Source organism: Anomalospiza imberbis, chromosome 12, assembly GCF_031753505.1.
Source record: "Anomalospiza imberbis isolate Cuckoo-Finch-1a 21T00152 chromosome 12, ASM3175350v1, whole genome shotgun sequence".
NCBI lineage: Eukaryota > Metazoa > Chordata > Aves > Passeriformes > Viduidae > Anomalospiza > Anomalospiza imberbis.
This window is the reverse complement of record NC_089692.1, coordinates 11,082,806-11,098,375: the sequence shown is the minus strand read 5'-3', so window position 1 is coordinate 11,098,375 and position 15,570 is coordinate 11,082,806. Positions and strand designations below refer to the sequence as shown.

The 15,570-nt window shown below is 57.1% G+C and overlaps 1 protein-coding gene and 1 long non-coding RNA gene across 10 annotated transcripts in view; one reads left to right on the top strand and one right to left on the bottom strand.

The window, feature by feature from the left end:
* The window catches only part of LOC137481199 (uncharacterized), a 260,106-nt gene that overhangs the window by 233,172 nt on the left and 11,364 nt on the right, over positions 1–15,570 (top strand). For 5 of the 9 annotated variants that reach the window (XR_011003400.1, XR_011003392.1, XR_011003393.1 and 2 more), the window contains 2 exons: positions 12,852–12,907; positions 13,375–13,502. This is a non-coding gene — a long non-coding RNA (uncharacterized lncRNA). Of the gene's footprint in view, positions 1–10,554; positions 10,574–12,159; positions 12,243–12,466; positions 12,610–12,851; positions 12,908–13,374; positions 13,503–15,570 lie in introns of those variants that run through there. The other 4 variants (XR_011003399.1, XR_011003397.1, XR_011003398.1 and 1 more) reach the window with 4 other exon arrangements.
* Positions 6,326–10,011, bottom strand: IRX5 (iroquois homeobox 5). The gene is made up of 3 exons (XM_068202738.1): positions 9,490–10,011; positions 7,841–8,246; positions 6,326–7,585 (listed from the first exon to the last, which is right to left on the bottom strand). The coding sequence occupies exons 1-3, from the start codon at positions 9,736–9,738 to the stop codon at positions 6,819–6,821; spliced, it is 1,422 nt and encodes a 473-aa protein (XP_068058839.1). The 5' UTR covers positions 9,739–10,011; the 3' UTR covers positions 6,326–6,818.

The window sequence follows — 15,570 nt, the reverse complement described above, 5'->3', positions numbered from 1 at the left end:
CGCAGCCTCCCCCCGCCCGCCGCGGCTTGGGTGAGGAGCTACGTGCGGTACCTGCGGCCCCGCCGAGCCGGGCTGCGCGGGGCTGCTCGGGGCCGGGGCGCGGAGACCCCCGCCGGTCCGCCGCGGCGGAGTTCGATGCTTCCCTCTCCCCGAGTCTAGACCTGAGGTATTTTAAGTACAGTATGTCTCTTCTCCTCTTCATTAACTTTCCTTCCACACATCACTGCATGCCTCTGAAAATAACTTGGCAAACTGGGAGCCGTTTATCTCTTTTATCTTGGGACCTGATCCAATTAAATAAGTGCACATTTACATTTGCATCCATCAGCCATGAGCGTGGAGAGGTCTGTGGTTAGCTTTAGGCAAATAAGAGCCAATTTCGGGGGAAAAGAGGCATCAGGACGATGCCGCTCCCTTCCCGTCGCGGACGCAGGGGCGAGCCGAGCCAGAACGGGTGCGGGGCAGGATGCGGCCCCGGGGCAGGATGCAGCCCCAGCCGGCCCTTGCCGGGCTGCCCGCGCAGCACCGCCACGGCAGAAAGAGGTGGTTATTGCACAAGTGCCTGCATCAACCCGAGCCGGGCTCCCGGCACGCTGCGAGTTCGCACATGCTCTAATTATAACAGATGAGTAACGCCGTGCGGAGGACATTTATTTTCTGGTAGTTGGGAGGTGAAGAGATCCTCGGCTGAGGAGGCTGGAAGCACCCGGCGGGGTACGACCCCGGGGAGTCGCTGAGCACTCCCTTACCAGCCTCCTGTGTTCGGCCCCGCCGAGGTGAATCGGCAGAGATTTCCCTGAGAGAAAAGGGCAGGAGGAGGCGAGAGGGGCTCGGGCAGCCCCGGCCGCCAAGGGCGCCTCTCGACTGCAAACTGGCCATGAAAATAGCGCGGGTTGTTCCCGTTGAGTACCGGCTATTTAGCGAACGCGGCCGCCCCCAAAAGAGGGGGCGGGTGGCGGGGAGCGGGATGGAGGTGACCCGGCGGGCCGCGGCCGGGCCCTGAAGCCGCACCTCCTGCGCGGCTCTCCGCGCCTTTGCGACCCCCGCCGCCTCCTGCCCCTTGCGGGCCCCAGTGCAGCCCTCCCGGGAGACTCGGCGGCCGCGCAGGGAAACGCTTCTGCCTTCGGAAGAAAAGTAGAAGCGCCCATGTTGGGGCCCCGTGTCCCTCGCGCCAGCGTTAGGTGGTCCCATGGAGGTATCGCCGAGAGCGCTGGGTGCAGCGAGGGAAGCCAAGGAGGTCTTAGGTGCCGGGGCTCCAGCCTCAGCCTCGGAGAAGGGCCAGGGACTGGGAACGGCGCTTTGGGACTGCCGGGGGCGGAGGAGGCGCCTGCGGAGCGCTCTCGGGCAAGAAAAGGCAGAGCCTGCGCAGGAGCTTCTCCCGCGGCCGCCCCGTCGGGCAGGGCCGGCACCTTGGCCAGACGCGGCCCGTTCATCCCTCGCCGGTCCCGGGCGAGCCCTTTCCCTGGCAGAGAAAGGTCCCCGGTTTGAGCCGGGGCGCGCCGCCGGGCGACCACTTCCGCGCCCGCGGAGGCGCGGTGGAGGAATGCGGGGACAATGCGCCATCTGTCACCGCCGGGTCGCGCCGCGGCCGGGAGCGCCGCCGAGGGCGCTGATTTATGCTGAATGCGCCTTAGAAGATCTCGATGTAGACTTTGTCTTTCTCTGTCAGAGCCAAGTAAAAAGAAACAGCTGGCCTGAATTTTTAGCACCCATAATTAATTAAGAGCTTCATTCCTGGGATTTGATGATTCAATAAAGCAAGACCCTTATTCCCCTATGTGATTCCAGTGAATATCTACTCCACTCCAATCCTTTTGGGTCCCAAGATAGGGCAGATTAACACTCTTTTTCTGTGGGAGAGAAGGGAAAAAATGCCTCAAGATTGCATCTGAGGCGCACACAAAAGGTAAATTCAAAACTGGCACTTGTTCTCTGCAAAGGCTCCTTATTCTCCGCCATTGATGTATTTGTGCCAGGTTTTAAAGAAACCAGAGGGGGGATGAGGAATTAACATATTGCTCATTTGGAAAAACAGCCGGTTCTGGTTTTGGTAACACTTGTTCCCTTGCCAGCCACAGATGTCCTTACTAATAATCGTGGCAGGTCACAGAAAGAGGGGAGCGGGAGGGGGATGGTGGGGGGTGGGGGCGGGCGGGCTCCCCGGCACTCCCGTTCCGCTCCAAGCCTGCCCCGAGCCAGGCTGCTGCTGCTGGGGCGGGCGGAACACTGCGGAGCCGGGCGCACCGCACCGCACCGCCGGCTGAGGAATACCCGCGGCTGCGCACCGGCGCTGGGCGCCGGCCGGGCCGGGCCGTGGGGACGAGTTTTCCTTTTTCTTTTAGCTGTTTGGGTTTTTTTCTAAAGTCGTCTCAGTTTTGGGTTGAAGTTCCTGTACTTTTCCCTACTGTAAACCTCTGTGATATTTTTTATTTGTCTCCTTTAAACTTGCTGACCGTGTGATTTCCCGCGTTTTCTTGGCGGAGGGGCTTTCACGTAGTTCCTAGACACGGCAAGAGAAGATGCTGCTCAGAACCTCTTGCCGAGGCGGGGGAGGTGTGTGGAGGGAGGTCCAATAAGCCAATTAGACGCGACCGCGCCGTCCCGGCCGCCGCGGAGGCTCCGCGCCGAGCGGGAGCCCCGGAGGTTAATCGTGACAATTGGAAAGGCAACACTCGCGGGGAAAGCAGCGGGGGGGATGTAAACACGGTCCGGGGTGTTGAGGGTCTAAATTAGGATTTGTTTTGTTTTTAAGCGTGAAGGAGGTAGCAGCAGGGCTGCGCCAGGCTGCTCGCCTCTCTCGCCTTCCGTCCCCGCATTTGAGAACCGGGACTGGAGGTTCTGGGGCTCCCTGCCCGAGCTCGGGGGCTGTGCTGGACCGCACCCCCAGCTCTGTCACTTTGCTTCCAGGACTGAGAGAATTTTGCCGTGAATGGGATGGATGGGAGCAATGGCTGCAGCCCTGGGCTCGCAGTCCACCTGAGGTCGGTCCTGTCATCCCGGGCGCGCTGAGGTGTCCGTAGGCCCATCGGGACCGGGCACGGCTGACCTCGGGACACTTGCCCGAGTTTCTCCGGGGAAGCCTCATCCTTCCCCGGGGTCAGGGCTCTTGGCTGGGACGGGCGGGGAGTGGGACGTCGCCCCGGCTCCCCGAGGCGAGCTGCGCTCCCTGCCCGGCGAGCTGCCGCTTTCCGCCGGGAGCCCCCGCTTGTCTCCTCTGGGGTCCCGGATCCTCGGTCCGCGGACGTGACCTGGAGACTGAGCTGTTCCTGCGGCCCCACGCGTGGGCCCTGCCGGGCCAGCCACACCAACACGCTTGTCGGCCGCGCTGGAGGGTTTTGAGGGGGATGTTGGACTGTCACCTGGGGGACAGGGTGGCCCCTCTGCTGCATCCCGCTGCCACCTGCGCCGCTCGACCCGCGCCGTCGAGGCGGGCGGCGTAGGGGTCGCGGCGCCCCCGTCCCATCAAGGGCCGTGCCATGGGGCCCGGGACGGAAAGGGGAGGGAGTGGACACGGAAAGGGGCGAGCGGTTTCTTCCGGGAGCGGAGCTGCGCCCAGCGGAGGCTGGGCCGTTCCCACCTGCACCCTTGGGCAAGCACCTGCTGCCAGGAGAGCTGATGAAAGCCCAGTCTGGAGGACCCCACCGCCAGCCCCGCTCTTGCCCCTCACCTGCCCAAAAAGCGCTTCGGAGCGGCAGCGAAGCCCTCGCGCCCCAAACCTCCGCGGGGCGGCCCGCGGCCCTGCCCGCGCCCCGGGAGGGCTCCGCTACCAGCCCTGCTCCGAGGGCTTCTCCTGAGTAACCTACGGCAGCTCTAACTGGCAGCAGGCGTTATTTTTATTTTAAGATAACCTCACTTCTTTATTTTTTCTTTTTTTTTTCTTTTTTTTTTTTTTTAACAACAAATTAACGTGCCAGAGGCAAAAAAGACGAACGCTGCCCCCTCCCCCCTACTCTGTTACGGGAAAGAAATTCGTGCTTATGTTAAAGAATGGCTGTACAGTATATCTCCTGTGGCAGGGGAAAAGGATGATGAATAAAATTGTTGTATGAAATCGTTTGGGCTACAGTAATAGTTATGGTTTAAAATAGGAGACGGGCTGCAACCTAAAGGAAACGGTTAATTCCCTTAGGAATTTATACATCAAACGAAAACCGTATTGAGATCGCTAATAGACCTATTCAGAATGGCCCTGAGTATAAGGAATAGGGCTTTTGAACGAGCGAAGCTCCTAAGCTGCTTTGCAAAATAGCTTTTTCAGAGATCGGAAGATCAGCTGTGGAAAGGTAGCACGACAATTAAAAAAAAATCCATAGCTAGATGAATAATTGAAACCTATTTATTTTGAGGTTAGTCGTCCCTCTGCGGAACCTGTTGTCTCGAGAGCGCGGTCCTGAGGGGCTTTGTCGCTCCCTCTAGCACAGGGCGCTAGGGAGTTTCCCCGAGTTCCGCCGGAGGCGATCTCCGCCGGGGGACGGGGCCAGCAGAGCCCGGGCGAGAGGCGGCCCGCGGCGCTTTGCCTCCAGCCCCGCACATCGGGGCTGATTCTACCCGAGCCAGCGCTACCCTGCCCCTCGCCGCCAGAACTTTATCCCGTTTTAAACAAGACAGGTGAGTCCAGTAAAACTCATTGTTGTGTGAAAAATATGCCTTCCTGCAGGTCTCACCGACTGGAAAAGAAATATCCAACGGAGGAATTCGAGCGTTTTTTAAAAAAATCATTTATCATTAATAAAATGACAAAATAACATACTATTATCCCAGGAGTATTTGATTCTTTGCACGTTCAGTTGAAACAATTTTGATTTTAAACCAGATTGTCTACAAAAAAAATCGTATAACCAAGGGAACATAGACTACATCTTTAAAACTCAAAATACAAACTACTATTTAAATTCCCGTAAAATGTAAAAATGCATGAATAAACCTGTTACAGCTAATAAATAGCTCTGACAAAGTTGAAGAGATTACAAAATAATTATCTGGCTCGTAAAGAAAAAAAAAAAATCCAAGCAAACGGAGGGGTGTCTCGGCACCAGCCCCAGAGGTCCCAGTCATACTCCCATCACATCAGCAGTGTCGATGTCAGCGTAGAGCTGACACCCCCAAAATCCACAGTGAACAAGGTGGGACCCATTCCCGAAGCCGGCTGCTGGAACAGTCCTCGCCGTTATTTCTTTGCAGGGGACCCGGGCTGCTCGGGCAGCTGCACGAGCGGGAACTGACTTTTGGTGGGAAGTTCCGCGCTGGGGAGCCCCTAATCCGCTCGGGGACCCGCTTCCCCCTGCCTCGGGCTGTGGAGCGGCAGAACGGCGCGGAGGGGGCTCAGGGCGCTCTCTGTCCTCGCACCCAAGGGACTTCTGGTGGCCGGGATTGCCCCGGCGGCGCGGCCCCTGCCCCACCATCAGCCGCGGCTCTGCGGCCTTAGCGCGGAGCGGAGCGCGGCCCCGCGGGACTCCCGCACGGCCGAGCGGGCGGCGGGAGCCAAACCCGGGCCGAGTGTGACACCTACCTGCCAGCGCCGGGAGCACCGCGCCCGCGGCCGGCCCTGCGCGGGGCTGCGCGCCCGCGGGCTCCGCCGGGACCGCCCCAAGCCGCGGCCCGGGGCCAGCGGTGCTGCGCGCCGGGGCTGGGGAGCGGGGGAAGGGAAAGGGAAAGGGAAAGGGGCCGCGGCGGCCCCCGCCGCACCGAGCGCCTTTGCCCGTGCAATCGGCGGCCCCGGCTGCCGCCGCAGCACCGCTGCTGCAGCGAGGCGGGCTAAATCTGGCAGAAAATCGAACTCATTAGCAAAGTTCACCAGCTGATTGCTTTGCATAAAACACGACACTGATTGGAAGTAATTAGGTTAAAAGATGGGACTGCGCTTCGATTTGGTGTTTCTAACAAGTGCTTTTGTGCGTGGCCTGATTTAAGCCTTCACCTCTGGGAACACAGCGTCCCTCCCGCACCCGGCCCCGTCCCGCTGCCGCTCGCCTCTCCTGGCCCCGCGGCGGCTCTCGCCTCCGGAGCCCCCCGACCTTTTAAAAATTTCCTGCCACTTTCAAAAAGGCTTCAGGTATTACTGTGAGGTCCTAAATGGAGCCCTGCGTCTCTTTTAAGACATGCTTTTATTTCTCCGCAGCTATGCACATATCTCCCCATTGCAAAAAGAGAGTGGTTTTGATTCTGTTAAAAATCTCTTTTAATTAAATATTTGCATTTTACAAAGGCGGCTGCAGGTTTGGGGTTTTTTAAATCTAATACGTATAACCTATTTCCTTTTTTTGTCTCGTTTTTGCATTATAGTTTAACTCACACCCAAGGAAAAAAAAACAATAGGCATAAAAAATTAAATTAAACTTGTATATATATATTTTAAAACTATGAAACAATTCGGAAAAAGACACAGAAATGTATATATTTATATTACGAAAACAACATTAATGCCTGTACAGTTGTCTTGATTTCATAATTTACTTCAAAGATACTGTATTATCAATTTAAATACAAAAAAGCTACATTAAATATACAGAATAAGATTTAATACAAATCTTTCTTTTTTGTGTGTGTGAGAGAAAGCGTGTCACTCGTTTGCTTTTCACTTGCTTAAGACATTTCTGAGCGGTTTCTACCCAGCCATTTCAAATAGACTCTATAAACTTTTGAAGAGGGTGCCGGGAGGGAGGGGGGAGCTGGTCTTTTTCTGTTTGTTTTGTTTTCTTTTGGTACTGGAAAAATAACTGCCAAAGCAATTTATTATTTCTCTCAAATAAATTAAAAAAGGGGAGGAAAAAAGGAACAAAACCACAGTCCCAGGAGGGGTTAGGGAGGAGAAGCCGATATTAAATGTTGGACATACCTTTCTTCAGTTCGTAAGGTGAGTCTTTGCAAAGGTCTACTTGGGACTGGCTCCTGATCATTTTAGTGTCTTTAGCCAGGCTTTCGGCTCTGCTGAGGACAGTCTGATTTAATCCATTGAAGTGGGCGCCGGGGGCGGCGGCGGCGGGGCCGCCGGCGGGGTGCCCGTGCAGGGCCCCGAAGGAGCCGTAGTTCGTGTAGCCGGGGTAGAAGGGCGCCGTGTAGTAGAGCGGCCGGGGCAAGACCGCCCCGTTGGGGAAAGGGCACTGCGCGGCCGGCGAGCGCGGCCGCGGTGGCGAGCGGGACGGGCCGCTGCCGCCCAGCACGGCGGGGCCGGGGGGTGCCGCCTCGCCGCCGGCCTCCTTAGCTTTGTCCGCCGAGGTGGCGATCTCGGCCAGCGACCAGAGCTTGGGCTTGGCGAGGGCCGCCTGCTGCGGCGAATGGATGACAGAGGCGCCGGTGGCGGCGGGCAGCAGCGGGTGCAGGTCGGCGGCGTGCGGCGGCCCGGCGGCGGCGGAGGGCGGGCGGTACGGCGGGGGCTCCTCGCCGCCCGCCGGCGGCGGCCCGCGGCCCGCCGGACACGGTCCCAGCGGGGAAGCGCCGGGCGCCTTGTGGGGGACGGGCGGCCCGTCGAGCCGCTCCTCCGCTAGCTCTTTGCAATCCGAGTCGCTGAGGCCGCTCTCGGCCTCCCGGGGGCCGGGGGACTCCTGGAGGCGCTCGCAGCCCGGCGCTGCCTTGGGATCCGCCGCTCCTGGTAGGGGGAGAAAGGACAGGGGTGGGGGGGCAGCTCTCGGTCTCGCCCTGCGCCCCCAAACCCGCCCACCCACTTCGCCGCCCACCCTTCGGTCCCCGCCGTGGCCAGGCCCGCTCCGCTGCCCGCCGGCTCCCCCCCCCCCGCGGCTGCATGCTCGGGGGAACAGGCCGCCCCGCCACCGCCGCACCGCACCGGGCCGGGGGCAGCCCCGAGGGCGCGGCCGCGGTGACCCGGCAGAGCCCGCTGTCCTACCTGTGTCCGGAGTTCCGGGGTCCCCCTTCTCCTCCAATTTCTGGGGCTCGTCCTCGTCGTTTTTCTCCAGGTCGATGTTCTCCTCTTCCTCCTCGTCCTCGCTGCGGTTTCTTGGGGTCCAGGTCATTTTGTTCTCCTTCTTGAGCCGCCGCCGCGCGTTGGCAAACCAGGTGGAGACCTGGGTGAGGGTCATTTTGGTGATGATGGCCAGCATGATCTTCTCGCCCTTGGTGGGGTAGGGGTTTTTCCGATGCTCGTTGAGCCAGGCCTTGAGGGTGGCCGTGGCGTCCCGCGTCGCGTTCTTGCGGTACGCGGGGTCCCCGTAGGGGTAGGAGCCGAGCGGCGCCGCGTACGGGTGGTACCCCAGGGAACCGGCCATGCCCGGCGTGTGGTCGTAGGGCGAGCCCTGGGGAGAGAGGGGAGAGAGGCCCGGCGGGGCGAGGTCAGTGGCCGCGGGGCGGCAATGACAGGGCAAAAGCAACACCAGGGCCTGCCCCCAGGGCCTGCCCGCAGCCCCTGCCCCGCGCCTCGCCGCCTCTCCCCCGCTGCCGGGCCCTGCCCGGCTTGTCCCCCGGCTCTTTCCCGGGAGGAAGGGCCCTGGGGGCTTTCTGAGGCCCGTAGTCTCCGACCTCAGGAGACCACCGGCTGCCTGCAGCAATCCAGCAGTTCTCCCCCAAATGCAGGAGCGGAAAAGCAAGTGGGCAGCACAGCGTGGGGGCGGACAGCGGAGCCTTCCCCCCCAGCGCTGCGATCGCGGCAGACAACCTGCCGGGCCCAGGCGGCCGGGCGGGCTGGGCCGCTCCTCCCTGCCCAGCGACGGGAGGAGGAAAAAATAAAAGGAAGAAGAAAAGAGAGAGGAAGATAAAAGAGAGAGGAAAAAAAAAAAAAAAAAGAGGGGGGGGGTAAGAAGGGCAAAAAGAAAAAGGCAAAAGAAAAGGATACAGAAAAAGGAAAGAAGGAACTGTAAAACTCTGCCCTAAACATAGAGGAGAAGCTGAGCCAAAGTCGCCGGTTTTTGAGGGGAGCTGAGGGGCGTTGGCTGTGGCCGCAGCTCTGCGGTGTGGCTGTCCCGCACTCGGACTGGCCCCGCGGTGCCCCGCGGGCGCGCACGGCGGCGCAGTGCCCTACCTTCCCCTTCCCCTTCCCTTCCCCGCGCAGCCCCGCGGAGCAGCTCGCGGCCATGGGATTAGAGCTCTGCAATATTTAAACCCAATTATCGCCGTGCAGGGGAAAGTTGCCTGGATTTATCACCCGGATTTCTCCCATCGCCGACCCGTCCTAAGTTCATTCCCTTTTCAATCACAACAAGCTAATTGTTGCAGAACTATGATTGTGATTGGTGTTTTTTATACATTTAATTTTTTTTTTTTTTTTAAGGGAATGAAACCGATCCCCGCCTGCCCTGGTCCTGATCACCCGGGCTCCCCCCGCGCCCGGCCCTGCCCGCCGCTGCCGCCAGCAACAGTGTGAGGCAGGGCACGGCGGCGATGCGGGAAAGTTGGGCGGCGAGGCGGGGAGCCGCGGTCCCTTTTGTCCCCGAGATCTCAAAAATAAAATGGGAACAAAAAGCAGGCCCGTGAGGGGGGGACAGGCGCCCACGGGATGCCGTCGTGCCCGGCGCGGTGTCGGCTGCCCGCGGCTGCTCTTACCACGTAGGAAGTGAAGGCGGCGGCGGCGGCGGCGGCCGGGTCGGTGCCGTACTGGAGGTGGGAGTTGTAACCCGGGGAAGGGGCGGTAAAGGCGGTAGATCCGGCATAAGGAGAAAAAGCGGAGCCCGAAGATGATCTCCCAAGTTCATCGGTCCTGGGTCCGGAGATCACGCTGGTGCTGTACGCCGGGCAGGAATAGAGAGCCAAGGACGCTGACGGCTGGTACAAGTAACCCTGAGGATACGACATGGCCAGGCGCGCACATATACCCGGGAGCCCAAGGCGCCGGGAGGGAGCCGCCGCGCTGCCGGGTCGGGGCGGCTGCGGCCGGGGCTTCGCGGGCGCCTCTCCGCCCTCGCCAGCTGGGCAGAGGCGGCACCTTGCTCTGCGCCGGGGCTGCTGCTCCGCTTTCGCCTGCAGCGGGGCACCGCTTCCTCCTTTTTCTCCCCCCCTTGCTTTCCCCTCTTTCCCTCCCCCCCTCCTCTCTTTCTCTCTCTCTCCTCCTTGCACTGGGGGGCTTTTTTTTCCCCCCTTCCTCCTCGCTCTCGCTTTCCGAAGGGTCCTGCCAAGATGCTAAGTTGGAAATTGCAGCTCCTGACGCCTTCAGCACGGCCCGGCGAGGCTCCTCCTTCGCGGGGTGTTGTCAGTGGAAGGACTGGCAGGACCCCGCTGGGCTGCCGCGGCCGGGCCCAACCAGCGGGAGGGCTCCGCGCTGCCCTGGCCCTCCCCAGCGCTCAGAGGCTCAAGTGCGCCGGCTCCTGGATTGCAGTCACCTCCGAGCCATTTAAGATCAGCTCCAACTTTCTGCATGTGCTAAATACCGTGCGGAGCCGCGTTGCGCCGGAATGCAAGCCAATCAGTATATGAAAAAAAAATAGATCTTTAATAAGATTTATTAGCGGCCCGGCTCCCCCTCTTCACAGCCACCACTCCTCGTGCTCTCTGCCCCTGCCCCTCCCTCCGCTAAATCATTGGAGGTGGGATATACGGCGGACTGGTGGTGCTGTTAGTTTTGATTTTCTTAACAAAAAAGGAGGTTTTCGTCGGGGAAGAGCTGCAGCCCTGTCCCTGGGCTGCTCGGCCGGTCACTCCGGCGGGCAGGGGCCACCCCGCCACCGGACCTGTTGCGGCGGCTGAGCGGGCGGAGCGGTGGCGGGGGTCCGGCCAGGATCGGGGATCAGCTTCGCAGAGGGCTCGGATTTAGTCTTTCCCAGTGCCGGCCGCAGGAGACGGGCGATCCGGAGGGGAGCGGAGGGGGCTGAGATGGGTCCGCAGACACCGCTCAGAGCGAGGGTTTGCCCGCGGATCTAAGGAACACACCGGCTATCCTCCCCCCGCCCTCGGCTCATTGAAGGGTCGAGGCGAAAGCAGATTAAAACCATATGAACCCGGATAAATCCCTGCCGATCAGAAGATGTAATCTCCTGTGATTCCACTAGATATATTTCCCAATAGAAACATATCCCGATTTATTCCCTTCTCGCATTTTTTTTTTTCCTTGCGGTTGAGGAAAGGAGCTGCTCCAGCGGCCGCGGATTCCCGGCCATCGGGATCTGCCGTACCTTTCTTGGTCGGGGGGTTGGGGGGGGGGCGGGTAGCATAAGATTTATATTTTCAGAATTTATTTTATTTTGTAACTTTTGCATTTCTCGACCCTAATGCTCTCGCCGCGCTCCCTCGCGGGACGTACGCGGAGACGCGAGGAGCAGGGATGTGTTTTAAATCGGGCAGGCCGGGGCAGGAGCTCCCCGTGTCGCCGTGGAGGCGACACCGACGCCGCCCCGCTTTCTCCGTCCCTCCCTCGCTCCCTCCCTCTCCGGGCTCCATCCCGGCGGCAGCATCCAGAGCCCCCCAGCCGGGCGCAGGCTGGGACTTGCCGAGCGGCAGCGCTGCAGGGCCGGGGCTGGGCGGGAAGGGCGCGCTGTCCCCGCTGTCTTCGGGGCGACGCGGCAGGACCGAGGCCGGCGGGGCAGGCGCTCTCGGTCGTACAACAGAGTCACCCGCCGTCCCCTGCCCTGCCCTGCACTACAGTACCCATCAGGCCGCGGCCCCGCCAGGCCCGCCCCCGGCCGTCCCGGCGCATGACTGGCTGTTCCCCCGCCGGCGGCGGGCGCTCCGCTTCTTCCACGGGCCCGCGGACCTGTCCCTCAGCGCGGGGTGTGGAGGGGCGGTGGCAGCACGGGCGCGGTTGCGGCGGAGTCCGGAGGCGGCGCTGGCAGGACGGCGCGCGGAGGCGCTGCGGGCCGCGGCTGCCGCCCCCGGCCCGGAGCAGCCCGGCTGTGCTGAGCCCGGCCCGGCCCGGCCCGGAGCAGCCCGGCTGTGCTGAGCCCAGCCCGGCTGTGCTGAGCCCGGCCCGGCCCGGAGCAGCCCGGCTGTGCTGAGCCCGGCCCGGCCCGGAGCAGCCCGGCTGTGCTGAGCCCGGCCCGGCCCGGAGCAGCCCGGCTGTGCTGAGCCCGGCCCGGCCCGGAGCGGCCCGGCTGTGCTGAGCCCGGCCCGGCCCGGAGCGGCCCGGCTGTGCTGAGCCCGGCCCGGCCCGGCCCGGAGCGGCCCGGCTGTGCTGAGCCCGGCCCGGCCCGGAGCGGCCCGGCTGTGCTGAGCCCGGCCCGGCCCGGAGCGGCCCGGCTGTGCTGAGCCCGGCCCGGCCCGGAGCGGCCCGGCTGTGCTGAGCCCGGCCCGGCCCGGAGCGGCCCGGCTGTGCTGAGCCCGGCCCGGCCCGGAGCGGCCCGGCTGTGCTGAGCCCGGCCCGGCCCGAGGTGAGGGAGCGGGGCCCGCGGAGCCGCTCGGGCGCTCGGTGGCGGCGCTGCCCCGGCGCGGGGCGCCCCCTGACGGGCGGCGCGGTTCGGCCCCGGCCCCGCGCTGGTCCCGGAGCGCCGGGCGGGACAGGCGGGGCCACACCGGGATCGGCTCCTCCTCGGCGCTGCTGCCGAGCCGCGCTCGTCTGGCCGTTCCCTCCTCTATCCTCTTGCATTTCCCTCGCCCCCCGTTTTGTTTTTTAGATTTAATTTTTTAATGTGCGGTGTGCGGAATTTCGTCTCTTTAAACTCCATGTGGTTCTGCCCCGGTAAACAGGACGCGTCCATCCCCGGCTCGCACGCTCCCTTACATGCTCAATCCACACAGGTGTGCACTTTCATCAGTTTTCGACTGCACGGTGTCACCGGTATTTGTCCCCGGCTTCATTATAGCGATCGCTCTGGAGCACTGCATTTCTTTCTCCACTCGAAAGCTCTTCTGTCATAATCCTCTGACAATCCCCCTTGTTCGGCGAGTGAGATATTATCTGGTCAAGTTTTATACATTTAACATTCATTTTATATGTGAGAAGAATATCTAACTGCTTTTCTGTGCTCCTTTCTTTGTAGGAAGAAGCAGAAGTTTTAACCATCTTCCCATGGCATCTGACTTTTTTGAAGAGGAGGTAAGGTTAACGTCATGTAAAATCACCCTCTTTATTTCTGATGTTCCACTAATCTTTCTTCTGTAGGCATACATTTTGGAAACTGGTGAGTTCATGCATACTTTCATGCCTTGCAAACATAATACCAGAGCTGATTAATAAACGGTAGTGATAGACTCTTACGCCATCAGGATTGTAAGTGCCTATCAGGCTGACATTCTCACTACATTATGCCACTATTATATTCTTTGCAGTTTTAAAAGAACTGTAGATAATTATTCAAGATATTCAAACATTTAGTTTATAGTTCTATTGCTGTGGTTGTCACCTTCACTTTATATCAAATTTGAGACTCATTTCTTAAGGATGTCTCTATTTTCTGCTTTATTTGCACATTGATAGCTTTACTGAATGACTAGTCACAGCAACTTTTTCCTCTGATAGCAGCATATTAAAATGTGAAAGCCTAAGACTAATCTGCTTTGCAGGACTTTTCAACCACTTGATGGAAGGGAAATTAGAAGTTTGTTTCAAGACTCTTATGTTGTTCATCAGTGCTGTTAACAAACCTGGGGCTTGAGGATGCATTTGTTGCTTCTCTGCTTTTTTGCTGAAGGTACGTGCATTTGAAGGCATGGACGAGTTCTTGGTGTTAGGACTTTGTGTATTTTGCAGCTGCCAATGAAACTATAACAGTGCAGGTTGATATTAAAATTCTGGACTTTGTATATTTTTCTCATAATTTTTTGGGAGATAAATTGTTAATGCAATAGAAAAAAACCCACTTGCCCTTAAAATCTTATTTAACGGTGGGAAAGATTTACAGGCTGGCTGTGCACTGTTCATATTGCTTAAATTTAGGCATGTGAATTTAGATTCAGCTTCTATAAATAAATAATTAAAACCCCTATTTTTATAGCCTTCAGTCTGATTGGTTGGTCCTACAAAGCTGTTAAAAGGGTCTTTGGCTAGTTTAGTAGTAGGACTCCAGTAGGGTTTTTGGTATAAGAGGAACTTGGATTTAAGATGACTGCACAAAACACGACCCAAAATATAGCAACATTTGAATTTGCATATTTGTTTTTTCTATACTGGTTTCTTTTGCATGATTTCATTTCGATTGTGCAAATTGGGTACAGCATAAAATGGCTTACTATATCAGTGCATTAATGTGCAGTAGGGATCAGCTGAGAATATTTTCTTTCTGGGAGAAACAAATGGAAAGAGGCAGAATGATCCTGAAAGTAGCAGCAAACTATAGTTTAAAAGTACAGCTATTGGTAGGCTCTAACTGTAAGTGGTTTGGTTCCAGGTGGCTTATAGTGAATGCAGTTAAACTTGGCTATCTTGGATATGATACACCTTAATTTAATTAATTTAATAGCTACTTTCTGCTGAAACTTTAAAATCTAACGATCCTGTTTTTATTGCAGTCTTTAAAGATCTAATCGTTCTTCTGTGTGTCTGAGATGTAAAACTTAGTGCAAGGAGAGGCAACAGATTGGTCCCGTCATACGATTTTGTTGGGTTTTTTTGAGAGTACTTAAAAGATTATGATGGATAATGCTGTCTTGCCAAAGAATGCCGACACAGGTGTTCATCATTATCTTAATTAAGATCCTGAGAAAATGTCATCTTTCGGCATGAATTATGAAGGGAGATGCATTAGGAGATCATTTCAACTTTTTTTTTCTTTTTATAGGGGTAGATGAGAAGGAGGCTGTTTTCTCAAAACCTTTTTGATATTTCTTTATCAGAATAGTTGACCTTAGACACTGAATTTGTTTCTCCAGTTCAATTTGGGACAATATTACCAAGAGATCTGTATGTGATGCTAAAGGGAATCCTCTTAAAGAAAAAAAAAATTAAAAAGTAATTCCCCTACAAGATACCCTGTTTCATTTAAAGCTGTTCTATTAAAAAAAAAATTAACCTGTGAGACTGGGATGGTAGTGGAAATTGCTGCTGGAAACATCTGATAAGAGATGTTTCACACAGTATATTTTAAAGTATTAACAACTCATAAGAGAAAAATAAATAGATGTGAATATTCATTTTTGTAATTAGGCACAAAGAGAAAAATTTCTTTCTCATCTTTGCACAACCATAGAAGTAAAACTAATTAGCATGCAAAGAGGAGGGAGGGGCCTGTGTCTTTCTATGTTAAATCAATACATAATTAACTGGGCAAGAGCTAAAAACATGCATGTGAAATATTTGCTGTAAAACTTAGGGGCCCTTTCCTGCAGGCACTGCTGCTGCTTCTCTCAGGTACAGTGCTGGGAGTTCCAGGTCAGGCAGTGCAGTGGAAGTGCCAGTGTTTCGTGGCTCCTAGCCTGGGTAAAGGGGGAGCTCTCTGAGCAAGACACCCTCAGCTGCTCTGTTGTTTCTTCTTCCTGCATCTCCTTTGCCCGAGATGCTCCTTGTTCACACTCTCCGTGTTTGTAGTCTGAGAGCAAGGTGTAAACTCGTGAACACCTAGAATTACTCTTCTGTGCCTAGCATTTGGGTATTAGGTAGCTTAGAGTTTTGTTTTTCTCTCCAAGCATTTCTATTTTAAATCACTTGTCTGCTAAAAGAAGCCTGATTATCAGTTCCAGGTTTTTTTTTAAATAAAAAATTGCTTCAGCAGCCTTTTTAGCGTGTGGAATAAAATACAGAAGTGCAGCTGACATGTCTTTCAA

Bases quoted from the DNA above. Each gene is read 5' to 3' on its own strand.
- IRX5 (XM_068202738.1), bottom strand. From the start codon at position 9,738: ATGTCGTATCCTCAGGGTTACTTGTACCAGCCGTCAGCGTCCTTGGCT. The intron at 8,247-9,489 runs GTAAGAGCAGCC...CTCTCTCCCCAG, and splicing joins CCGCCTTCACTTCCTACGTG to GGCTCGCCCTACGACCACAC. The intron at 7,586-7,840 runs GTAGGACAGCGG...TCCCCCTACCAG, and splicing joins CCCCGGAACTCCGGACACAG to GAGCGGCGGATCCCAAGGCA.